This window comes from Coregonus lavaretus (genome assembly GCF_964263955.1).
Source record: "Coregonus lavaretus genome assembly, chromosome: 19".
Classification (NCBI taxonomy): Eukaryota; Metazoa; Chordata; class Actinopteri; order Salmoniformes; family Salmonidae; genus Coregonus; species Coregonus lavaretus.
The window spans coordinates 3,035,240-3,060,823 of record NC_140006.1 but is presented as its reverse complement, the minus strand read 5'-3'; the positions used below and the strand labels follow the sequence as shown (position 1 = coordinate 3,060,823).

The 25,584-nt window shown below is 43.7% G+C and overlaps 2 protein-coding genes across 3 annotated transcripts in view; both read left to right on the top strand.

The window, feature by feature from the left end:
- The window catches only part of LOC311146147 (sodium- and chloride-dependent GABA transporter 2-like), a 132,736-nt gene extending 122,525 nt beyond the window's left edge, over positions 1–10,211 (top strand). Inside the window, exons 13-16 of one of the 2 annotated variants that reach the window (XM_084182627.1) lie at positions 1,353–1,455; positions 3,197–3,297; positions 3,493–3,663; positions 9,125–10,211. In XM_084182627.1, coding sequence (XP_084038753.1) covers positions 1,353–1,455; positions 3,197–3,297; positions 3,493–3,663; positions 9,125–9,292 — 543 coding nt within the window. In that variant the 3' untranslated portion in view covers positions 9,293–10,211. The remainder of the gene's footprint in view (positions 1–1,352; positions 1,456–3,196; positions 3,298–3,492; positions 3,664–9,124) is intronic. The other variant, XM_084182628.1, reaches the window with a different exon arrangement.
- Positions 10,212–10,547: 336 nt separating this feature from the next.
- LOC311146596 (ubiquitin carboxyl-terminal hydrolase 15-like) overlaps positions 10,548–25,584 on the top strand; it is a 46,259-nt gene continuing 31,222 nt past the window's right edge. Inside the window, exons 1-6 of the mRNA XM_084183119.1 lie at positions 10,548–10,656; positions 11,565–11,695; positions 12,559–12,689; positions 15,054–15,180; positions 16,702–16,847; positions 22,452–22,513. Coding sequence (XP_084039245.1) covers positions 10,568–10,656; positions 11,565–11,695; positions 12,559–12,689; positions 15,054–15,180; positions 16,702–16,847; positions 22,452–22,513 — 686 coding nt within the window. The 5' untranslated portion in view covers positions 10,548–10,567. The remainder of the gene's footprint in view (positions 10,657–11,564; positions 11,696–12,558; positions 12,690–15,053; positions 15,181–16,701; positions 16,848–22,451; positions 22,514–25,584) is intronic.

Sequence of the window (25,584 nt, the reverse complement as noted above, 5' to 3'; positions counted from 1 at the left end):
CAGTTGGTTTTGATGAATGAGCCATCTGATTCAATGAATAATGGAGCTGAGTTTGCTTTTTTTCCCAATGTCATTGAAGGTGCTCCAAAGCTTTTTACAATAATTCTTTGTCATTTATCCTTGTTTCACAGTGTTGTTTCTTCTTCTTTTTATTCAGTTTAGTCACATGATTTCTCAATTTGCAATACGTTTGCCAATCGATTGTGCAGCCAGACTTATTTGCCATTCCCTCTTAACCATAAAATGTTTCAATTCCTCATCAATCCACGGGGATTTAACAGTTTTTAGTCATTTTCTTAATGGGTGCATGCTTATTAGTAACTGGAATAGGCAATTTCATAAATGTGTCAAGTGCAGTGTCTGTTTGCTCCTCATTACACACCACGGACCAACATATATATTATTTACATCAACAACATAGGAATACACAATATTAGGCCCAGCCTTTGGAACTTTGGTTTACCTAGATATAGCTACTAAATTATGATCACTACATCCAATGGATTTGGATACTGCTTTCAAACAAATCTCTGCAGCATTAGTAAAAATATGATCAATACATGTTGATGATTTAAATCCTGTACTGTTTGTAACTACCCTGAACCAGGTTGCAGGCACTGGTTACAGTTTGAAGCTTTCTCTTGAGTGGGTAGCCTGATGAAAGCCAGTCAATATTTAAATCACCCAGAAAGTATACCTCTCTATTGATATCACATACATTATCAAGCATTTCACATGTTATCCAGATACTGACTGTTAGCACTTGGTGGTCTATAGCAGCTTCCCACCAGAATAGGCTTTAGGTGAGGCAGATGAACCTGTAGTCATATTACTTCAACAATATTTAACATGAGATCTTCTCTAATCTTCACAGGAATGTGGTTCTGAATATAAACAGCAACACCTCCACCATTGGCATTTCTGTATTTTCTGTAAATGTTATAACCTTGTATTGCTACCACTGTATCATCAAAGGTATTATCTAAGTGAGTTTCAGAGATTGTCAGAATATGAATGTCATCTGTTACTAGCAAATTATTGATTTCATGAACCCTGTTTCTTAAGCTACATATGTTAACGTGGGCTATTTTGAGCACTTTTCTTCTGGGATGCTTACTTGTTGTGCCATGTTGAAAGTCACTGAGCTCTTCAGTAAGGCCATTCTACTGCCAATGTTTGTCTATGGAGTTTGCATGGCTGTGTGCTTGATTTTATACACCTATCAGCAATGGGTGTGGCTGAGATAACAGAATCCAATAATGAAAGGGTGTCCACATAATTTTGTATATATAGTGTATGTATGCCCGGTGGGTTGTCATTGCAGGCTTTTGAGTTTTCATGTCTCTCTTCAGGGTGGGGTGTATGTGTTCCAGCTGATGGACTACTATGCTGCTAGTGGCATGTGTCTTCTCTTCATGGCCATCTTTGAGACGGTCTCCATCGCATGGGTCTATGGTAAGTTAGAATCCAATTTAAAAAACAAAAAACATCTAATGGAACCGTTCAAAAGATCTTTACACTATATCAATCCCCCAAAGACAGAACTGTCACTGGTTTAATCTGGTGTTTATGCCAGAGTACAGTACAGTGTATTCGGAAAGTATTCAGACCACTTCACTTTTTCCACAAAAACAGTTTTTTTAAAATGTTTGCAAATTTATAAAACATTTAATTAATAAATACCTTGTTTACATAAGTATTCAGACCCTTTGCTATGAGACTAGAAATTGAGCTCAGGTGCATCCTGTTTCCATTGATCATCCCATGTTTCTACAACTTTATTGGAGTCCACCTGTGGTAAATTCAATTGATTGGGCATGATTTGGAAAGGCACACACCTGTCTATATACTGTCCCACAGTTGACAGTGCATGTAAGAGCAAAAACCAAGCCATGAGGTCAAGGAATTGTCCGTAGAGCTCCGAGACAGGATTGTGTCGAGGCACAGATCTGGGGAAGGGTAGCAAAAAATATCTGCAGCATTGAAGGTCCCCAAAAACACAGTGGCCTCCATCATTCTTAAATGGAAGAAGTTTGGAACCAAGACTCTTAATAGAGCTGGCCGCCCGGCCAAACTGAGCAATCTGGGGAGAAGGGCCTTGGTTAGAGAGGTGACCAAGAACCCGATGGTCACTCTGACAGAGCTCCAGGGTTCCTCTGTGGAGATGGTTGTCCTTCTGAAAGGTTATCCCATCTCAGCAACACTCCACCAATCAGCCCTTTATGGGAGAGTGGCCAGACGGAAGCCACTCCTCAGTAAAAGGCACATGACAGCCCGCTTGAAGTTTGCCAAAAGGCACCTAAAGGACTCTCAGATTCTCCAGTCTGATGAAACCAAGATTGAACTCTTTGGCCTGAATGCCAAGCGTCATGTCTGGAGGAAAACTGGCACCATCCCTACGGTGATGCATGGTGGTGGCAGCATCATGCTGTGGGGATGTTTTTTAGCGGCAGGGACTGGAAGACTAGTCAGGATCGAAGCAAACATGAACGGAGCAAAGTACATAGAGATCCTTGATGAAAACCTGCTCACATCCTCAGACTGGTGCGTAGGTTCACTTTCCAACAGGAAAACAACCCTAAGCACACAGCCAAGACAACGCAGGAGTGGCTTCAGGACAAGTCTCAGAATGTCCTTGAGTGGCCCAGCTAGAGCCCGGACATGAATCCAATCTAACATCACTGGAGAGGCCTGAAAATAGCTGTGCAGCGATGCTCCCCATCCAACCTGACAGAGCTTGAGAGGATCTGCAGAGAAGAATGGGAGAAACTTCACAAATACAGGTATGCCAAGCTTGTAGCATCATACTCAAGAAGACCAGAGGCTGTAATTGCTGCAAAGGTGCTTCAACAAAGTACTGAGTAAAGAGTCTGAATACTTATGTAAATGTCATATTTATGTTTAGTTTTTTATACATTTGGAAAAAATGTGAATTACTGTGTCATTATATGGTACTGTGTGTAGATTGATGAGAGAGAAAAAAACAGTGAAATCCATTTTATAATAAGGCTGTAACGTAACAATGTGCAAGTCAGGTGGTCTGAATGCTTTCCGAATGCACTGTATATTCCTCACCTTTTGATAGTACTGTTCAGAGACTGCTTCATAGTCCCAATTGTTGGCATTTATGTCCACAGCTCGTTTTATGACCAAACCCAGCATGGTTAGCCTGTCTCTCTGTTGTATGTTGTTCCAGGTGTCGACCGCTTCTATGATAACATCGAAGACATGATTGGCTACCGTCCAGGACCTTACATTAAATACTGCTGGCTGTATGTCACCCCAGCCACATGCATTGTGAGTGACCTACAAACCCATTTAAACTCTCGTATACAGTATAAAATGCCATTCGTTAGGGAAATATTTTTTTCCTGGAAAAACTCTGGGACCTAGACAGATCCCATGATCTGGAAAAACTCCAGTTAGAGTTGTAAACATTGACGGCCCCAGTCAAGGCCCACTGCTAAATCAAATACTTGTTGTTTTCTCTAGGCCACCTTTGCATTCTCCCTCATCAAGTACACCCCTCTGAAGTACAACAATGAGTATGTGTACCCCTGGTGGGGCTATGTGATAGGCTGGCTCCTGGCTCTTGCCTCCATGGTCTGCATCCCTCTCTGGATTATCTACAAACTCGCCACCACAGAAGGAACGCTCAGGGAGGTGAATTTAGGTTCCTTTGCTTACTGAACATTTCCCCTTGACACAACTACCAATTGGATATCACGAAATTGGGGAGAAAAGGTGGGTAAAATAAATAAATAAAAAAAGTATGTGGACACCTGCTCGTCGAACATCTCATTCCAGAATCATGGGCATTTATATGGAGTTGGTCCCCCCTTTGCTGCTATAACAGCCTCCACTCTTCTGGGAAGGCTTTCCACTAGATGTTGGAACACTGCTGCGGGGACTTGCTTCCATTCAGCCACGAGCATTATTTATTTTTGAATTTTTTATTTCACCTTTATTTAACCAGGTAAGCCAGTTGAGAACAAGTTTTCATTTACAACTGCGACCTGGCCAAGATAAAGCAGTGCGATAAAAACAACAACAACACATAGTTACATATGGAATAAACACTAACGTACAGACAATAACACAATAGAAAATGGAAAATCTATATACAGTGTGTGCAAATGTAGTAAGTTATGGAGGTAAGGCAATAAATAGGCCATAGAGCAAAATAATTACAATTTAGTATTAACACTGGAGTGATAGATGTGCAGAAAATGATGTGCAAATAGAGATACTGGGGTGCAAATGAGCAAAATAAATAACAATGTAAATAACAAATGGGAATGAGGTAGTTGGGTGGGCTAATACAGATGGACTGTGTACAGGTACAGTGATCGGTAAACTGCTCTGGCAACTGATACTTAAAGTTAGTGAGGGAGATAAGTGTCTCCAGCTTCAGAGATTTTTGTAGTTCGTTCCAGTCATTTGCAGCAGAGAACTGGAAGGAATGGCGGCCAAAGGAGGTGTTGGCTTTGGGGATGACCAGTGAGAGATACCTGCTGGAGCGCATACTACGGGTGGGTGTTGCTATGGTGACCAATGAGCTAAGATAAGGCGGGAATTTGCCTAGAAGGGATTTATAGATGACCTGGAGCCAGTGGGTTTGGTGACGAATATGTAGTGAGGGCCAGCCAACGAGAGCGCACCGGTCACAATGGTGGGTAGTAAATGGGGCTTTGGTGTCAAAACGGATGGCACTGTGATAGACTACATCCAATTTGTTGAGTTGAGTGTTGGAAGCTATTTTGTAAATGACAGCAGTTGGAGGCCACAGAAGGAGTGTTGTATGGCATTGAAGCTTGTTTGGAGGTTTGTTAACACAGTGTCCAATGAAGGGCCAGATGTATACAAAATGGTGTTGTCTGCGTAGAGGTGGATCTGAGAGTCACCAGCAGCAAGAGCGACATCATTGATATACACAGAGAATAGAGTCGGCCCGAGAATTGAAACCTGTGGCACCCCCATAGAGACTGCCAGAGGTCCAGACAACAGGCCTTCCGATTTGACACATTGAACTCTATCTGAAAAGTAGTTGGTGAACCAGGCGAGGCAGTCAGTTGAGAAACCAAGGCTTTTTAGTCTGCCAATAAGAATATTTTATCAATCGCGGTTATTATATCGTTTAGGACCTTGAGCGTGGCTGAGGTGCACCCATGACCAGCTCGAAAACCAGATTGCATAGCGGAGAAGGTACGGTGGGATTCGAAGTGGTCGTGATCTGTTTGTTAATTTGGCTTTCAAATACTTTCGATAGGCAGGGCAGGATGGATATAGGTCTGTAACAGTTTGGATCTAGAGTGTCACCCCCTTTGAAGAGGGGGATGACCGCGGCAGCTTTCCAATCTCTGGGGATCTCAGACGATATGAAAGAGAGGTTGAACAGGCTAGTAATAGGGGTTGCGACAATTTCAGCGGCTAATTTTAGAAAGAAAGATTCCAGATTGTCTAGCCCAGCTGATTTGTAGGGGTCCAGATTTTGCAGCTCTTTCAGGAATCAGCTATCTGAATTTGGGTGAAGGAGAAGCGGGGGGGGCATGGGCAAGTTGCAGCCGAGGGTGCAGAGCTGGTGGCCGGGGTAGGGGTAGCCAGGTGCAAAGCATGGCCAGCGGTTGCAGAATGCTTATTGAAATTCTCAATTATCGTAGATTTATCGATGGTGACAGTGTTTCCTAGCCTCAGTGCAGTGGGTAGCTGGGAGGAGGTGCTCTTATTCTCCATGGACTTTACAGTGTCCCAAAACTTTTTGGAGTTAGTGCTACAGGATGCAAATTGCTGTTTGAAAAAGCTAGTCTAACTGGTTGTGTATATTGGTTCCTTACTTCCCTGAAAAGTTGCATATCGTGGGGGCTGTTCGATGCTAATGCAGTACGACACAGGATGTTTTTGTGCTGGTCAAGGGCAGTCAAGTCTGGGGTGAACAAGGGGCTATATCTGTTCTTAGTTCTGAATTTTTTGAATGGGGCATGCTTATTTAAGATGGAGAGGAAAGCACTTTTGAAGAACATCCAGGCATCCTCTACTGACGGAATGAGGTCAATATCCATCCAGGATACCCGGGCCAGGTCAGTTAGAAAGGCCTGCTCGCTGAAGTGTTTTAGGGAGCGTTTGACAGTGATGAGGGGTGGTCGTTTGACCGCGGACCCATTACAGACGCAGGGAATGAGGCAGTGATCGCTGAGCTCCTGGTTGAAGACAGCGGTGGTGTATTTAGTGAGGTCGCGCACTGATGTTGGGCGATTAGGCCTGGCTTGCAGTTGGCTTTCCAATTCATCCCAAAGGTGTTCGATGGGGTTGAGGTCAGGGCTCAGTGCAGGCCAGTCAAGTTCTTCCTCACCAATCTCGACAAACCATTTCTGTATGAACCTCGCATTGTATAGCACTTTCTGTATATCTGTTGATGTAAAAAGGTTTTATAAATACATTTGATGGATTGTCATGCTGAAACAGGAAAGGGCCCAAACTGTTGCCACAAAGTTGGAAGCACAGAATCGTCTAGAATGTATGCTGTAGTGTGAAGATTTCCCTTCACTGGAAATAAGGGGCCTAGCCCGAACCATGAAAAATAGCACCAGATCATTATTCCTCCTCCACCAAACTTTACAGTTGGTACTATGCATTGGGGCAGGTAGCGTTCTCCTGTCATCCGCCACACCCAGATTAATCTGTCGGACTGCCAGATGGTGAAGCGTGATTCATCACTCCAGAGAACGCGTTTCCACTGCTCCAGAGTCCAATGGCGGTGAGCTTTACACCACTCCAGCCGATGCTTGTGTGCGGCTGCTCTGCCATAGAAACCCATTTCATGAAGCTCCTGACAAACAATTATTTTGCTGACGTTGCTTCCAGAGGCAGTTTGGAACTCGGTAGTGAGTGTTGCAACCGAGGACAGGCGCTTCAGAACTCAGTGGTCCCGTTCTGTGAGCTTGTGTTGCCTACAACTTCACGGCTGTGCCTTTGTTGCTCCAGCACTTACAGTTGACCGGGGCAGCTTGAACTGCCTTGTTGTTAAGGTGGCATCCTATGACTGTGCCACGTTGAAAGTCGCGGAGCTCTTCAGTAATGCCATTCTACTGCCAATGTTTGTGTATTGAGATTGCATGGCTGTGTCCTCGATTTTATACACCTGTCAGCAACGGGTGTGGCTGAAATAGCCGAATCCACTAATTTGAAGTGGTGTCCACATACTTTTATTTATATACAGTGGGGAGAACAAGTATTTGATACACTGCCGATTTAGCAGGTTTTCCTAATTACAGACCTCTACATGCTTTGTAATTTGTATCATGTGAGAGACGGAATCTAAAACAAAAATCCAGAAAATCACATTGTTTGATTTTTAAGTAATTCATTTGCATTTTATTGCATGACATAAGTATTTGATCACCTACCAACCAGTAAGAATTCCGGCTCTCACAGACCTGTTAGTTTTTCTTTAAGAAGCCCTCCTGTTCTCCACTCATTACCTGTATTAACTGCACCTGTTTGAACTCGTTACCTGTATAAAATACACCTGTCCACACACTCAATCATCTATTGTAGATAGATCCAGAAGTAAAATAAAATAACAGTAGGGAGGCTATATATACAGGGGGGTACCGGTGCAGAGTCAATGTGTGGGGGCACCGGCTAGTTGAGGTAGTTGAAGTAATATGTACATGTGGGTAGAGTTCAGTCGTGTGGTCAGGTGCCACAAAGAGGGATTTAGGAAAATTGCTGTTGACCAAAAACAAACTTACCAATGCTCTGTATCCAAGGTTTTATGCTTCTTGCAGGACCTTTTGGACAGAGGGAAGGCTTTCTCCACTGTTAAGGTCTATCTAGACACTATCTCGGCCTGTCATATAGGCTTCCACAAAAACATGGTGGGAAAAAATCCCCTGTCATGTTGTTTCATTAAGGGGGCCTGTCGCTTACATCCTGTTCCCAAGCCTCATCATGGAATTTGTCTATTGTGCTTGAGGCTGTTTCACAGCAGACGCTGGAAAGCGTGGAGATGAAATATCTTCCCTTTAAGACCGCTTTACTGGTCGCCCTTATGTCCACAAAAGCGAGTGAGTGAGCTACATGAACTGTCAGTTCACAATTCGTGCCTGCAGTTTGCCCGGGGATTTTCCTGGGTCACCTTGTTGCCCAAACCCGCTTTTATGCCCAAGGTTAGCGACAATTACAATTGTCTTGTCTTGGAGCTTGTGCCTTTCCACCCGCCTTTTTTATGGAAGAGGAGCGGCTACACAATTTCTGTCCAGTATGCGTGTTGCACATATACTTGGATAGGATGAGAACTTTGCGCAAGAGCGACCAACTCTTCGTGTCTTGGGCGCCTCCCTGAAAGGTGAGGCCCCTCTCATCAGCGGTTGTCTCATTGGATTGTGGATGCTATTATATTGGCCTATAATAGCAAGGGGTTACAGACTCTGGAGGGCCTAAGGGCTCACATCACCAGAGGTATGGTCACCTCTTGGGCACTGTTTAAGGGAATCTCCTTGCAGGAGATTTGCGATGCGGCTTGTAGGGCATCCCCTCATACTTTTATGTGGTTCCACCGACTAGACGTCACTGTGCCTTCATTGGCACATACTGTCCACAGTTTCGGGGCCTCTGAGGGTTGATATTGAGACTGCCTGGCTTCAGAGAGCATGTGCGATACAGAAGTTGGCCATATCCCACAGTGAGATGTCGAATCAAATAATTTAGAGAACTTAAGGTTACTAGTGTAACCTCACTTCTCTAATATTATGAGTGTGACATCTCACCCCATTCCCCTACTCGCAAGCTTGTGAGGAAGTTTGTCACGTTCGAGAGTGATCAGAGGGAAGCCGAGTGACTCTTTAGTATGAGGGGAGGGGCTCACTCATTCGCCACACGACCTGTCTGTGTTCAACAGTTGTGTATGATTGGTCCTTCGAGCTACTTATTCTGGAGAACCCCACAGTTAAATGTCTCACCCATATTATCAGAGAACCGGGGTTAAGCAAGTAACCTTAAGTTTCTCAGTCCAGTGTTTTTATGACCATTATGTTTCATTCGTCTATGATACACAACATTACTAACATTATCTCAAACTGCTCAGTCCATTATGCTTTATTCATTTTTCTCATTTTCTCTGCAGCGCATTCACATCCTCCTCCAGCCCTCTAACGACCTACCCAAAACCAAGAGAGAACAGGAGAGGATGCTGGCCACCTTCGCCCCCAAGGGCGAGGGAGGCATGGAGCCAGTAGGGGTACCAAACAAAGATGGCTACCTCCCAGTGGGGGTGAAGGACTCAAACTGCTAAGGAAACCCCAGTGACAGCGTTGGAGTGACTCATTCAGTCAATTAAGTCATTTTTGGAAATTAACTGAAAATCCAATTCAAGAATTCAAGAGAAAGTGCATCAGGCAGCCAGATAAGCAATGAGAGAGAGGAACAAGTGTGCACTCTTGCATCCCATAAGCTCTCTTTTACAGAACCAATGGGCTTTCAGGTAGAAAACATGACAACTGTGTTCAATTACAAAAGCTTATTTCTCATTGTTCAGTGGACACTGATCTACACGTGTATAATATTGTCTGTCTATGGCCAAGTGGGAGATTGTTGTTAGGCCTACTGTATTGTATTAAAGGAATCATCCTACTGGGCACAGATGTCAATTCAACGTCTTCCACGTTACGTTAGTTCAACGTAATTTCATTGAAATTACGTGGAAACAATGTTGATTCAACCAGTGTGTGCCCAGTGGGCTGGTAAAGAAAAATAAGCTGTACACTATAAATGAGATGAATAACCATTGATATTGTTAGAATGTGGATCATTGTTAAACGAGGATGTATTGTATCACCTTTGTCAATTTAACAAGAGCTAACAACCGTCCCTGACGAAGGCCATGCAGCCGAAACGCGTCGGATAAAAAAAAAAAAAAATCTTGTTTCTATTGAACATGCCATACAAATAAAGGCATTTTAATTAATTATATGAAGTGTGCCTTGGTCCTCATTTCTTTTTGATGACCAATTCACCCCTTTGACCAAAGAGCACCTTCTGTCTACCAACATTTACTATTGTGTGCCTTAGTAGCGCTTCCTTTCTAAGAGCTAACAACCTTTGGACTAATAGAAAACTATGTACAATATTTTAATGATTAGATTTTCTGTGTAACATGACTACAAAAAAAATATGAATCTGTATGTTTTGAAATAAACAAAATGTGTAATATATTATATATATCAGTGTATTGTATGCTATTATTGTGATCCTTATGAGATCACTCTTCACTATGGAAGGCTTTACAATCACTTCACAGTATTGTTCTAGTCTATTCAAGTATTTTCCTGTGTAGTCCTTCTTGGACCAAGTTCTGCTCTATGTATATTGTCAGATCTTTTATAAATCAGAGCAAGAATGATCTAGCAATATTCAGGGGACATGCTGTGAACCACTAGAAGCCGCGCTTTCCCCGCTGGCTACTAGGCACAGTTCCAGTTCGGGTTGATGATTGGCTAGAAAGGGCTGTCTTGCGTGCGTGAGTGACGCGCCTCTATCCCAACATGCAGCAGGTGATGTCCAAGGAAAGATGGCGGAAGGAGGAGCGGCTGATCTGGATACCCAGAGAGGAGAAGTCGCAGCGCTGCTGAAAACACAGCTACGAAAGGGAGATACTTGGTAAGAGTTTGCCGATAACTTTTTAAAGGTCTTAGGAGGGTGCTTGCTGACTCTGTCGGGGCTGTCAAAGTGCCAAACCAGCGGATAGCGAGTGTGACAGGCCGTGTTGACAGTTACCGAGCCAGTTAACGTTAGCAAGTCAGTCAGTTAGTTATCAAGTCAGTCAGCTTCTGCCAGCTAAAGCTAGCCAGCGGGTTCGCTACATTCCACAGTTTTTAGTGACCAAGTTATTTGCCAACATGGTATTGTCTAGATACATAGGTATGTTACCAACGTAGTTAGTAAAATACATTTATTTTCCCAATGATTTCAGTTTCATGATCTTCCGATTCCAAGCTTGCTAACTTGATTTCAAGTGGTTTGCCCGTGACGTGAGCTCATCTGACAAATCAGGGTCGTGAAAAGCACCTGTCAAAATTGCTTAGCATGCAAACTAGCTAACACACTCACAAATGTGCCAGTATGAAACTAGCTATCTGCTGACAATTGATGTTTAGTAACAATCAAGTGTCTGAACTAGCTAGCTCCCACTATGTTAGCAAGCATCTGTTTTGTGATAATTGTAACATTCCTTACATTGTTTAACGTTACTCCATCAAATTAATATTATGTTTTAACTAATCATAACAGATCAGCTGCTGGTCATTCTGAAATAACCCCTTTGTCTCGAGTTCTTCTCTCCTCTAATAAACAAAGATTACAGAGGAGACTTTTGTAACCTGAGGTCTTTCTCTCAGCCCTGCTGGTTAGTGGATACCCTGCCTGTACTTTGGTGCTTCACACTTTTTGTTATTTTGTGTGTTATTTTTTTACTTATCAGATACCGTCTGTTACCACACTCATTAGATATAGTCTAGCGTGATCTCAGATCTAAATAATCAGTGCTCTCGCTCGCTCTTTCTGCATAGGTACCTAGTGGACAGCCACTGGTTCAAACAGTGGAAGAAGTATGTGGGCTTTGACAGCTGGGACAAATATCAGATGGGAGACCAGAATGTCTACCCTGGACCAGTGGACAACTCGGGGCTCCTTACAAGTGGTAAGATGCACCACACTCAGACCTCTTTGAAGCAATATTTATTGTCAATCTCTGGAGAGATTAGTGGAAATGGTGACTTCATAATGTGGTCCTCTGTAGCTCAGCTGGTAGAGCACGGCGCTTGTAACGCCAAGGTAGTGGGTTCGATCCCCGGGACCACCCATACACAAAAAAATAATGTATGCACGCATGACTGTAAGTCGCTTTGGATAAAAGCGTCTGCTAAATGGCATATTATATTATTATTATTATTATTATAATGTGTGCTTTTACTCATCCCCAGTGTGTCCGGATGAACCCACCACTGTTTTGCGCAGTACAGGATGTTTAGAGTGAACATCATGATGTATCTTACCTAATATATCAAACTAAAGGCTGTTATACTTTCAATTTCTATAGGCTATGACTATGTCACTACTATGACAGAAAAAGTAGGTCTATAATTGACTCTGTAAACATAAATGAAAATGGTCAAGGGTAGCCTACCTCTGGTCTATAGAAAGCTCTCTGTTGCTTTGTGTGTTATTGTGTGAGAAACTGCCATTATGAGTAGGCCACCACCAGTGAAGCTCGCCCTAATGAATGACCCATTATAACCCTACCCATACATAGTCCTATAATGGTTCCCTTTAAGAAACCCTCTTTCACCACTAAACCTGGGTCATATTCATTATGGCAAACAAACAAAAATGAAGATTGTTATTGGCCAGGTTCAGGTAGTCCTTCCGTGTCAGTCCGTTTTCTTCTGTTTGTTGCCTAATGAACATGACCCTATTCTCTCTCTCTCTCTCTCTCTCTCTCTCTCTCTCTCTCTCTCTCTCTCTCTCTCTGTGTCTGTCTGTCTCTCTCTCTGTTGTGAGTAGATGGGGATGTTCTGGCCATCAAGGAGCACCTCATTGATGAGCTGGACTACATCCTGGTCCCAACAGAAGGCTGGAATAAGCTAGTGAGCTGGTATGCACTGATGGAGGGACACGAGCCTGTTTCACGCAAGGTAAGAATGGGTGACATTATTAGTGGCTAATTATGGCTGGTGTGGTCCAATATCTTGTTGTTTTTAAATGGTCAAATAAAATAATGTTCAGCTACTGTAGGGGTATAAGAGCTGGTTGGGCACAGTACACGTAGCGTTGGGCACAGTGCACGTAGCGTTGGGCACAGTGCACGTAGCGCCAGTGCTACAGCGGTAATCAGATGAAAGAGAAGCTCAGTCAAAGCTCAGGTACTTTTATGTGAACTGGTGAATAGTATGAGGTAAGATAATATGGTCAGTACACAATTACATTTCAATGGTTGCCGTCAGGCCTGTTTGTTGATGGCCTACTCGTAGCTGAAGAGCTTATTGTGGTGTGAGAGGAGTAATTGAAGTTTCACTGTGTCAAAATCTTGGATGTGTTCTATAGGGTTGGATTGATCAATACACCTCAACACAGGTCAGATTGGGACGATTGTGAAAAAGGATACCAGGATAACTTTGATTTCTAGATCGATATTAAGGCCTACCCAGCTAGTAACTGAATCTCAAGCATAAGCTATCTTAATGTTTAGGTGATGTCTTTCTCACTATGTCTTCTTCAAGAGAAACCGCTGGACTGGTCATGCGATTTGATACAATTTAGCTACCGGTATTCCAAATATGCTAGCTATTATTTGTAATATGTGGACTGAAAGTAGCATGCTGTATAAGGACTTCATTGGTTTTTAAAACGTAATGTGGACCCTATCACAGATGCTTACTGATGCAATGTTGTCCTCAGAAGATCAGATTTTCTAAAGTGGAAGTAGGCTACATTGATATTATTTAGTTGCTTTTTTATTCAGTGTGCTTTGGGTTTAACTCTGACAACTGACTTCAGTATAAGCCAGTAACTCACATAAGGATTGTGTTCCCGGAAACACCGGCAAAGGGGTTCTGCTAACGTAGGGCTATTTTCTAACAGCTAACTGCCAGCCAGGCCTACTGTACTTCCGTGAGCCCAGACATAGCTTTCTGCATTTTCAAATCTAGCCAGTCATCGCATCATGGCTGCTGCACTGCTTTCTCTTTCTCCCCCCCATTGATCCTCCCCTTTTTGCCATGTATGTTGTGGGGGGTATCGAGTTGCCCTGGCCGTTTCTATTTTCAGAGAGTGCTGTGGATGACTGAAACACCGCTACATGGAGCGAGCTACGAGACACAACATGCAGGAGGTTTTCTTTTCTTTCTTTCTCACTTTTTGGGGTTCTTGTCAGACTGTGTTGGAATTGATTTTCCGGGTTCTCCTCTTGCGGTTCCACTCAGGTTCTCTACGTTGAGGCTCACCCGGGGAGTGATTCTAGAGTGTCCTTGTTTTTTGAAGTGGAGGAATGCTGGCTGAGGTCAAACAGAGAGAGAGAGAGAGAGGGAGAGGCTTTTTAAGAGAGAGGGGAAAGAGAACGAGGGAGAGATGGCCTAGCCTAAGCAGAAAGTGAGGGGGCGGGGTAGATCTGTTCTCGTTGGTTCTTAGCATAGCTGTTTAAGAACTTTGTGACATTTCTGTTCTGTCAGAGTTTGTTACTGTGAGACTTGCAACTTGCCTTTTGTCTCTGCTTTGTGTGGAACACATGGCTGGGCATTCATTGTATAAGGAGGGCAGTGTCTGGTGGTGGGTGAATCTGACCCATGCCTACAGCTGATGTCATGGGCTGGGGCAGGTCTGTACCCTGTGGTGTGGGTCCAGCCACCAGCGGAGGGGCTGTGTGAAATGAATAGGAATGGACCCTTCAGCTGTCTCTACGCTCTGGGGCTATATTAAGAGTCTTCGTGACTCGCTCCTGTCAAGGGAGTTAGAAAGTGTAGCCTATAGTTTATACACTTAAAGTGCTTTCAGTGTATAGATAGGCCTATTAATTGGGTAGCCAAATTCTTAGTTTGTTTCTGTTTTGTTGTTGTTTTTGTCCCAAATAATGAGCTTGATTATTCTAATGCCATACGCTGTGTTCTTTAGTTCTTGTTTTCTTGGTAAAGTTCGTGAATGCTTCTCTGTTCACTGTTGAAGAGTTTTAGGAAGTTCATACTTGCGATCATTCAGCCATGCAAATCTTGCCCGTATTGGAACAATGTCATGATGAGTTTAATTAGCAAAGAATATTTTAGTTTCCTTCATATGCCATCATGTATGACAAATGCTTTGAACAAAATGAACAATGTAATGGGTTTAATTGGCAAAATTGTAACCGAGTGATGCCTATTTTCTTCTCATGCCATCTGTCATGTAAGACAACTTTAACATTGTCAAGTGTTTAATTTGCAAAACAAACCTTTACACAAGAGGAAATCAACCAAATTATTAACAATCTGCCATGATGTAAGACACTCTTTATTGCCATATTTCTACAGGTGGTAGAACAGGGTATGTTTGTGAAGCACTGCAAGGTGGAGGTGTACCTCACAGAGCTGAAGCTGTGTGAAGACCGCAACATGGACAACGTGGTCACCAGACGCTTCAGCAAAGCAGACACGATAGGTAGGCAGACACTTTTCTTCTCCCTGACAGAATGAATGGAGCAGATGATATCTTTATTTTGAAGAAACTCGTCTCTTTTCCTCATGGATAATTTCCACCCGTTTTCTACCTGCCATTATAATATAATAGAATGCCCTTCAGCCTGCACTTTTATCTGTAGCGACTTATAGTCATGCGTGCATGTATGGGTAGGCCTAGTCCTGGGCGTCGAACCCATGCTCTACCAAGCGCCATGCTCTACCAACTGAGCGATAGAGTACCATTATATTGGTGTAACCATTATATTCATTGTACAGTTAACCTGACAAATGTAGCAACTGGCCACTTCTCCCAGACAGATAATGAATTAATAGATCATTCCCATCCATTAACCACCAGTCATAGTGATTGTACAGGATAACTTCTCTTCTACCTGACACAGAATCAATTCCACTCATTTTCTACCTGACATTAGGATTGTGTGTTTATAACCTGACATGTTCTGTAGTTCTTAATTTGACTTGTTGATTGTATACTTTGGTTCACAGTGCACCATTGCTCTTAGTTATTTCACTAATAATACTAACATATTTTGTTCAATTTATGCAGATTGGATGCATTGTCAAGCCTTTTAATGGTCAATTTAAACAGTGAAATCACAGGGGAAGGTCACTGATAACTCTGTTCTCAAAGTGTTTGTCAACCTCTTATGTAAACTGAATTTGCTTTTGGCTACAGCAAAATGATGCGCTCCCACAAGAACTGCCAAAACTCTGCTCCCTAAAGCACACATAAGTAATCAACAATTACATGGGCAGGGAGTGTTACCGTAAAGTAATTCATTAATCTGCTGCCAATTTATCAGAGCATGAGAGATTTATACACTCAATTATTCTCTGCCCTAAGTATGCAGGTGCATGCGTGTAGTTTTGTCAGTTTGTCACCTACACTGAGTGGACAAAACATTAGGAACATCTGCTCTTTCCATGACAGACTGACCAGGTGAATCCAGATGAAAGCTATGATCCCTTATTGATGTCAACTGTTAAATCCACTTCAATCAGTGTAGATGAAGGGGAGGAGACCGGTTAAATAATGATTTTTAAGCCTTGAGACAATTGAGACATGGATTGTCTATGTGTACCATTGAGGGTGAATGGGCAAGACAAAATATTTAAGTGCCTTTTGAACGGGTTATGGAAGTAGGTGCCAGGTGCACCGGTTTGTGTAAGGAACTGCAGTGCTGCTGGGTTTTTCACACTCAACAGTTTCCTATGTGTATCAAGAATGGTCCACCACCCAAAGGACATCCACCCAACATGACACAACTGTGGGAAGCATTGGAATCAACATGGGCCAGCATCCCTGTAGAACACTTTCGACACCTTGCAGATTCCATGCCCTGTCAAATTGAGGCTGTTCTGAGGGCAAAAAGTGTGGTGCAACTCAATATTATGAAGGTGTTCCTAATGTTTTGTACACTCAATGTATGTGGCATGTTGTGTATTTGTCATCTTAGTCCTATAACCTCCTGTGATGCAGACACCATTGAGAAGGAGATGCGGAAACTGTTCAGCATCCCAGACGAGAAAGAGACCAGGTTGTGGAACAAGTACATGAGCAACACGTTCGAGCCTCTGAATAAACCGGACAGCACTATACAGGATGCAGGACTCTACCAAGGACAGGTATAAAATAACCCTTGGATACCAGGCTATTTATACATTGTTTCTACTTCCTGTCCTGTCATCGCACCAGTTATATAGGGCCTAGATTATTCCAGACCATGCAAACTGACAAGGAAACTCTCTATGCTCTTGTTACTAGGAATGGCGCCGGGAGGGATGGCTGCCGTTTTACAGGCTCCTAACCAATGGTGCTTTTTTGTGGGTTTTCGCATTGTTTGTCACTTATTTTGTACATAATGTTGATGCTACCGTCTCTTAGAGCTTCTGGATATCAGAACAGCAATTCCTCACCTCGAACTGGACGAAGATTTTTTCTTTAATGAGTCGGACTCGAAAGATATAATGTTGCTCCCAGACAAGGCCCAAATCCCTGTCATTCGCATGAAGAAAATAAGGAAATACAGTGGGCGGAGATCAGGGTGCCTTGTGAGAATTCGTTAGCGAGTGGGTAACCCGCCTCTACCATCCGTTCTATTAGCCAACGTGCAATCACTGGATAATAAACTGGATGAGCTCAATTCGAGACTATCCTACTAACTGGACATTAAAAACGATAATATCTTATGTTTCATCGAGTCGTGGCTGAGTGACGACACAGATAATATACAGTTGGCTGGGTTTTCTGTGCATCGGCAGGACAGAACAGCTACGTCTGGTAAGACGAGGGGTGGGGGGGTGTGTGTGTATTTGTCAATAACAGCTTGTGCGTGATGTCTAATATTAAGGTAGTCTCGAGGTATTGCTCGCCTGAGGTAGAGTACCTCATGATAAGCTGTAGCCCACACTATCTATCAAGAGAGTTTATCTATATTTTTCGTAGCCGTCTATTTACCACCACAAACCGACGCTGGCACAAAGACCGCACTCAACAAGCTGTATAAGGCCAAAGCAAACAAGAAAATGCTCATCCAGAAGCGGCGCTCCTAGTGGCCGAGGACTTTAATGCAGGCAAACTTAAATCCGTTTGACCTAATTTCTACCAGCATGTCACGTGCAACCAGAGGAAAAAACTCAAGACCACCTTTACTCCACACACAGAGACTCGTACAAAGCTCTCCCTCGCCCTCCATTTGGCAAATCTGACCATAATTATATCCTACTGATTCCTGCTTACAAGCAAAAACTAAAGCAGGAAGTACCAGTGACTCGCTCAATACGGAAGTGGTCAGATGACGCGGATGCTACGCTACAGGACTGTTTTGCTAGCACAGACTGGAATATGTTCCAGGATTCATCCAATGGCGTTGAGGGGTATACCACCTCAGTCACTGGCTTCATCAATAAATGCATCGATGACGTCGTCCCCGCGGTGACCGTGCATACATATCCCTCAGACGAAACATCAAACAGGGAAAGCGTCAATACAGGACTAAGATTGACTCCTACTACAGCGGCTCTGACGCTCGTGGGATGTGGCATGGCTTGCAAACTATTACGGACTACAAAAGGAAACCCAGCCGCGAGCAGCCCAGTGACGCGAGCCTACCAGATGGGCTAAATGCCTTTTTATGCTGGCTTCGAGGCAAGCAACACTGAAGCGGGCAACTGTGTGATCACTCTCTCCTTGGCCGATGTGAGCAAGACCTATTAAACGGGTCAACATTCAGAAGGAGTACCAGGACGTGTCCTCAGAGCATGCGCGGACCAACTGACAAGTGTCTTCACTGACATTTTCAAGCTCTCCCTGGCCGAGTCTGTAATACCTACATGTTTCGAGCAGACCACCATAGTCCCTGTGCCCAAGAAAGGGAAGGTAACCTGCCTAAATGACTACCGCCCCTTAGCATTCTTGTTGGTAGCCATGAAGTGCTTTGAAAGACTGGTCATGGCTCACATCAACACCATCATCCCGGAAACCCTAGACCCACTCCAATTTGCATACCGCCCCAACAGATCCACAGATAATGCAATCTCAATTGCACTCCACACTGCCCTTTCCCACCTGGACAAGAGGAACACCTACAGTGGGGAGAACAAGTATTTGATACACTGCCAATTTTGCAGGTTTTCCTACTTACAAAGCACGTAGAGGTCTGTAATTTTTATCATAGGTACACTTCAACTGTGAGAGACAGAATCTAAAACAAAAATCCAGAAAATCCCATTGTATGATTTTTAGTAATAAATTTGCATTTTATTGCATGACATAAGTATTTGATCACCTACCATCCAGTAAGAATTCTGGCTCTCACAGACCTGTTAGTTTTCTTTAAGAAGCCCTCCTGTTCTCCACTCATTACCTTTATTAACTGCACCTGTTTGAACTCGTTACCTGTATAAAAGACACCTGTCTACACACTCAATCAAACAGACTCCAACCTCTCCACAATGGCCAAGACCAGAGAGCTGTGTAAAGACATCAGGGATAAAATTGTAGACCTGCACAAGGCTGGGATGGGCTACAGGACAATAGGCAAGCAGCTTGGTGAGAAGGCAACAACTGTTGGCGCAATTATTAGAAAATGGAAGAAGTTCAAGATGACGGTCAATCACCTTCGGTCTGGGGCTCCATGCAAGCTCTCACCTCGTGGGGCATCAATGATCATGAGGAAGGTGAGGGATCAGCCCAGAACTACACGGCAGGACCTGGTCAATGACCTGAAGAGAGCTGGGACCACAGTCTCAAAGAATTAGTAACACACTATGCCGTCATGGATTAAAATCCTGCAGCGCACGCAAGGTCTCCCTGCTCAAGCCAGTGCATGTCCAGGCCCGTCTGAAGTTTGCCAATGACCATCTGGATGATCCAGAGGAGGAATGGGAGAAGGTCATGTGGTCTGATGAGACAAAAATAGAGCTTTTTGGTCTAAACTCCACTCGCAGTGTTTGGAGGAAGAAGAAGGATGAGTACAACCCCATGAACACCATCCCAACCGTGAAGCATGGAGGTGGAAACATCATTCTTTGGGGATTCTTTTCTGCAAAGGGGACAGGACGACTGCACCGTATTGAGGGGAGGATGGATGGGGCCATGTATCCCGAGATCTTGGCCAACAACCTCCTTCCCTCAGTAAGAGCGTTGAATATGGGTCGTGGTTGGGTCTTCCAGCATGACAACGACCCGAAACACACAGCCAGGGCAACTAAGGAGTGGCTCCGTAAGAAGCATCTCAAGGTCCTGGAGTGGCCTAGCCAGTCTCCAGACCTGAACCCAATAGAAAATATTTGGAGGGAGCTGAAAGTCCGTATTGCCCAGCGACAGCACCGAAACCTGAAGGATCTGGATCTGTATGGAGGAGTGGGCCAAAATACCTGCTGCAGTGTGTGCAAACCTGGTCAAGACCTACAGGAAACGTATGGTCTCTGTAATTGCAAACAAAGGTTTCTGTACCAAATATTAAGTTCTGCTTTTCTGATGTATCAAATACTTATGTCATGCAATAAAATGCAAATTAATTACTTAAAAATCATACAACGTGATTTTCTGGATTTATTATTACAGACCTCTACATGCTTTGTAAGTAGGAAAACCTGCAAAATTGGCAGTGTATCAAATACTTGTTCTCCCCACTGTATGTGAGAATGCTGTTCATTGACTACAGCTCAGCGGTCAACACCATAGTGCCTACAAAGCTCATCACTAAGCTAAGGACCCTGGGACTAAACACCTCCCTCTGCAACTAGATCCTGGACTTCCTGACGGGCCGCACCCAGGTGGTAAGCGTAGGCAACAACACATCTGCCACGCTGATCCTCAACATGGGGGCCCCTCAGGGGTCCGTGCTTAGTTCCCTCCAGTACTCCCTGTTCACCCACAACTGCGTGGCCAAGCACGACTCCAACACCATCATTAAGTTCTGAGTGGCGTAGTGGTCTAAGGCACTGCATCGCAGTGCTAACTGTGCCACTAGATCCTGGTTCGAATCCAGGCTCTGTCGCAGCCGGCCGCGACCGGGAGATTCATGGGCGGCGCACAATTGGCCCAGCGTCGTCCAGGGTAGGGGAGGGAATGGCCGGCAGGGATGTAGCTCAGTTGATAGAGCATGGCGTTTGCAACGCCAGGGTTGTGGGTTCGTTTCCCACGGGGGGCCAGTATAAAAAAAAATATGTATTCACTAACTGTAAGTCGCTCTGGATAAGAGCGTCTGCTAAATGACTAAAATGTAAAAAAAATGTAAATGTAAGTTTGCTGACGACACAACGGTGGTAGGCCTGATCACCGACAACGATGAGACAGCCTATAGGGAGGAGGTTCAAAGACCTGGCTGTGTGGTGCCAGCACAACAATCTCTCCCTCAACCTGAGCAAGACATAGGAGATTTTCGTTGACTGCAGGAAAAGGAGGGAGCGGGTCAAGAGTTTCAAGTTCCTTGGTGTCCACATCACCAACAAACTATCATGGTCCAAACACACCAAGAAAGTCGTGAAGAGGGCACAACAAATCCTTTTCCCCCTCAGGAGACTGAAAAGATTTTGCATGGGTCCCTAGATCCTCAGAAAGTTCTATAGCTGCACCCTCGAGAGCATCCTGACTGGTTGCATCACCGCCTGCTATGGCAACTGCTCGGCATCCGACCGTAAGGCGCTACAGAGGGTAGTGCGTACGGCCCAGTACATCATTGGGGCCAAGCTTCCTGCCATCCAGGACCTGTATACTAGGCCCAAAAAGGAAGGCCCAAAAAATTGTCAAAGACTCCAGTCACCCAAGTCATAGACCGTTCTCTCTGCTACCGCATGGCAAGCGGTACCGGAGCACCAAGTCTAGGTTCAAAAGGCTCCTTAACAGCTTCTACCCCCAAGCCATAAGACTGCTGAACAAATAATCAAATGGCCACCCACTGCTGCTACTCTCTGTTTATCTATGCATAGTCACTTTCCCCCTACCTACATGTACAAATTACCTCGACTTAGTAAATATTTTCTTAACTCTATTTTCTTCAAACTGAGTTGTTGGTTAATGGCTTCTAAGTAAGCATTTCACAGTAAGGTCTACACATGTTGTATTCGGCGCATGTGACAATTTGTAAAAACATTTGATTATAGTGTAAGTAGGTTCTGGAGTTTTTCCTGGTCAGGTGAGGTCACATGCTTGGGGAGAAGTCAAGGACCGTAATAATACTGTACGTCAGTGGTCAGATGTAAATCCTAGTATTAATTGTCACTGGTTTGTCCATTAACCAGCTCAAATTTCAGCTTTATGGTTTTGTACATATACTGAACAAAAATATAAACGCAACATGCAACTACTTCTAAGATTTTACTGAGTTACAGTTCATATGAGGAAATCAGTTAATTTAAATAAATTCATTAGGCCCTAATCTATGGATTTCATATGACTGGGAATACAGATATGCATATTTTGGTCACAGATACCTTCAAAGAAATGGACCTCACAATGGGCCTCAGGATCTCGTCACGGTATTTCTGTGCATTCAAATTGCCATCGATAAAATGCAATTGTGTTCGTTGTCCATAACGTATTTCTGCCCATACCATAACCCCACCGCCACCATGGGGCACTCTGTTCACAACGTTGACATCAGCAAACCGCTTGCCCACACGACGCCATACACGTGGTCTGTGTTTGGGAGACCGGTTGGACGTATTGTTATGTTTCCATATATTTATATGTGTATTATGTTTCTATTTCTGATATCCATGCAGGTCCTGGTAATAGAGCAGAAGAATGAGGATGGATCGTGGCCTAGAGGTTCCTCTGCACCTAAGTGAGTGTGTCTGGCTGGGTCCATGACCTTAGGTTATGGGAGTGAGGAGCTGGACTTCCAATTAGGAATGACTCCCACTTGGCCTGGGGATTGCAAGACATTGGTTCTTCTGAGGCTGAGCTTTCTCTATACTGGTCTATTCTGCTAAGTTTGTTTTATACATTCAATGTATACCTTTATGTTCAACCCAGCAGACCCTTATGATTATTTTAGCGACTATTTTCCTACTGTCTTTGAATTTCAACTCCCTATCATATATTTGCCTCTATCCTATTTGCTTGGCTTTAGTTGCTGACATATCTCTTATCGTTTAACCCAGGGGTTTTCAAACTTTTCTTGCCCAGGGACCCCCGCCAAGGCAAACCGGCGACATAGGGACCTCCATAATACGTTAGCAAAATAAAAAATAATATATTGCCTCATCAGGTGAATGATAATGCAGGTAGAAGTAATCAACATTTTAAAATGAATAGATTTAGTAAACAGTTTCATTATTTGGACTTCACCACAGTTCAATGGAAGAGGAAGGGTAAACTCTAACATATAGTCTATTAGCTAGAAAGGTATCTTGGCGGTGTAGAGAAAATGTTGCTGTTTCAAAGCACATTTTCTGCAATAAAAAAAAAAACAATCCATTGAGCTGAGAGAACTTTGCAGTTTTTAATCAAATTTCCAGCAATTCTACCATGGAGCTGATTGACAATTTTGCTGTTTTTTACAGCACATTTCTTGCAATTCTATGCATTTTGCCATCCCTAAAATTACCATTTAGATGGCCCGTTTAAGAATTTTCTATACAGAACAAACCCTGTGATTAGCTCCAATTACTATAATTTCCTCCATTTTAAGGGGATAGTTTGAAATTTTGGCAATGAAGCCCTTTATCTACTTCCCCAGAATCGGAGGAACAGCAAGCATGCTAACTGTTGCTGTAGACTTCCAGTCATTGCACTAACACTAATTAGCATTGGCTGGTGAAACTACCTTTAACTTACTTCATACTGGACGCAGAGACCTCAAAATGTTATCCACGATGGTATTCTGTTGCAGCTTGCGATATTCATAAAAATCGCAGACCCCCTGCAGTACCTGGACCCCAGTTTGAAAACCCCTGGTTTAACCCATTTCCATACTTTTTGAATTAATGGTCAAAATCCTCTTCTTTGAGAGCCTTTATCCTTTCTCTCTAACTCATGATATTCTTTATCTTTTGAAGGTCATCTGGTGCTTCCAATCTTTCTGCTTTGCCAAAGATCTCCCCTTCATCTCTCACAAATAATCATAACAGCAGCTTCAACAACAGGAAGTAAGGACTAGTGAGCATAGAGAGGGTTGTCTTATTGACTGACTGGGTTGGGGCACATAAAGCCATAGAGATACACTACAGAGTTCAACTCTGATGAAGATGTCCAGATTTGAACGGCAGCCATCTTGGTACCAAAGGTTCTATCTAGGCAAAGAGTGCAAACTAGAATGTTATTGATATAATGGAATGTTTGGTGCCAATATGGAGGGTAGTTTGTGGAACTCTGTACATCTATGGCTCTGGGTTTAGGCTTGAGGTGGTAATGCAGTGATTTGCAGATGCCTGCATGGTTTAGGGTTTTCATCTGTGTCGTTTTCACTTTTCACAGCAGTGTTCTCCATCATGGGACTGAAGACCTTCTGTGTATTAAACTGTATTTGAATGTCATCTCAGATTAAATCATAATCTACTGACGGAATTATGGATTGATCGACATTTCAATCTTAACTAACAAGATTCAAGGAAAGTAATTTTATGTGAGTGGTTCTAGTGAGAATCAATAGCTAGTGTGAACCTCATGCAACCCAGAAACTCTGAGACCTGGGTTGGACACCACTGCTGTGGGTGTGGATTGTGTTGTCACTGTCCAGTAGTAGAACAATAACCATTCCATTCTGGAGTGGGTGTAATATAAGTGTCACTCAACACTCTGTAGGTTATTCTCACTGAAGGCTTGTGTGTGGATATAGGCTACCTGCAATTTTCTTGTACCCAGCATCTGAGAAATAAGGGCACACTGCTGTGAGATTAATGTATGTAGCACACTTACGGTCCGAGCACATCACTGTTTTCACCATTGCACACTGTAATGGTAGATTTATTTCAATATTGTCTTCTTGTATCTGTGGAATCCATGGTGGTGATGTGGGAATAGGATCTCCCTGCAGATTCCCTTCCTGTCAACCCACTCCTCACTGTACAGCGCCAGCTTGGTCCGCTTTGTGATTGAATAATGGATATTGTGCTATTTTAATCTTGGATGTTTCAAACCGTATTAAGTACGCAAGGCTGGCTCTCTGTCTTTGACTGTTTGATTGTGGATAGGATAGAAAGCAGGCTGAGGCTATCATAGCCTGGGTGGGACTAGATGCATTTGTTCTGAGCTACTCTCCCTAGACTCCCTGTGTACAGTGACAGTCCTCTCTCTCGCGCATTTGCAGCGCTCACTCCCCTCTCTCTCTCTCTCACACACTTCTTTCTCTCTCACACTTTTCTCTCTCTCTGAGATCCTTGTGCTTTATATTCTGCAGTCCCTGTGTGACCTTCAGAATGCATTTAATCTGCGCTCTCCCCCATTCCCCCTTTCCCTCTCTCCATCTCCACCCCCTCTCTCTCTCCTGGCTGCGACACAGATGCCTACTTAATTATTCTCCTCTCATCCTCCTCCAGCTATTCTCTCTACTCAGGCTACAGTAGATTCTTAAGGAGACCCAGCTATATGAATACCTAATTGCATATTAAAGAAGCTAGCTAGCTACTTGAGAAAGTAGCTGTCTATTTGGTCACGATGCATTCTGCAGCCTCAGCAGGAATTCTCTGCTGTCAGGCCCCCTCTGTCACCCTCATTTACGCTCCTCCTTTCTCTTGTGCTCTCTGTCTCTTTCTTTCTTGCCTGCACATCCCCTTTCTTTCCTTTACCCATCCGTCTCTCTCCTGTACCCCTTCCTCTCTCTCACCCTACATCTCTCTCTTTCTCCTGTACCACTCTCTGTACTCCACCTCTCTTGTCTTTCCTTTGCTATTGTCCCCCCTCTCCCTCGCTCTC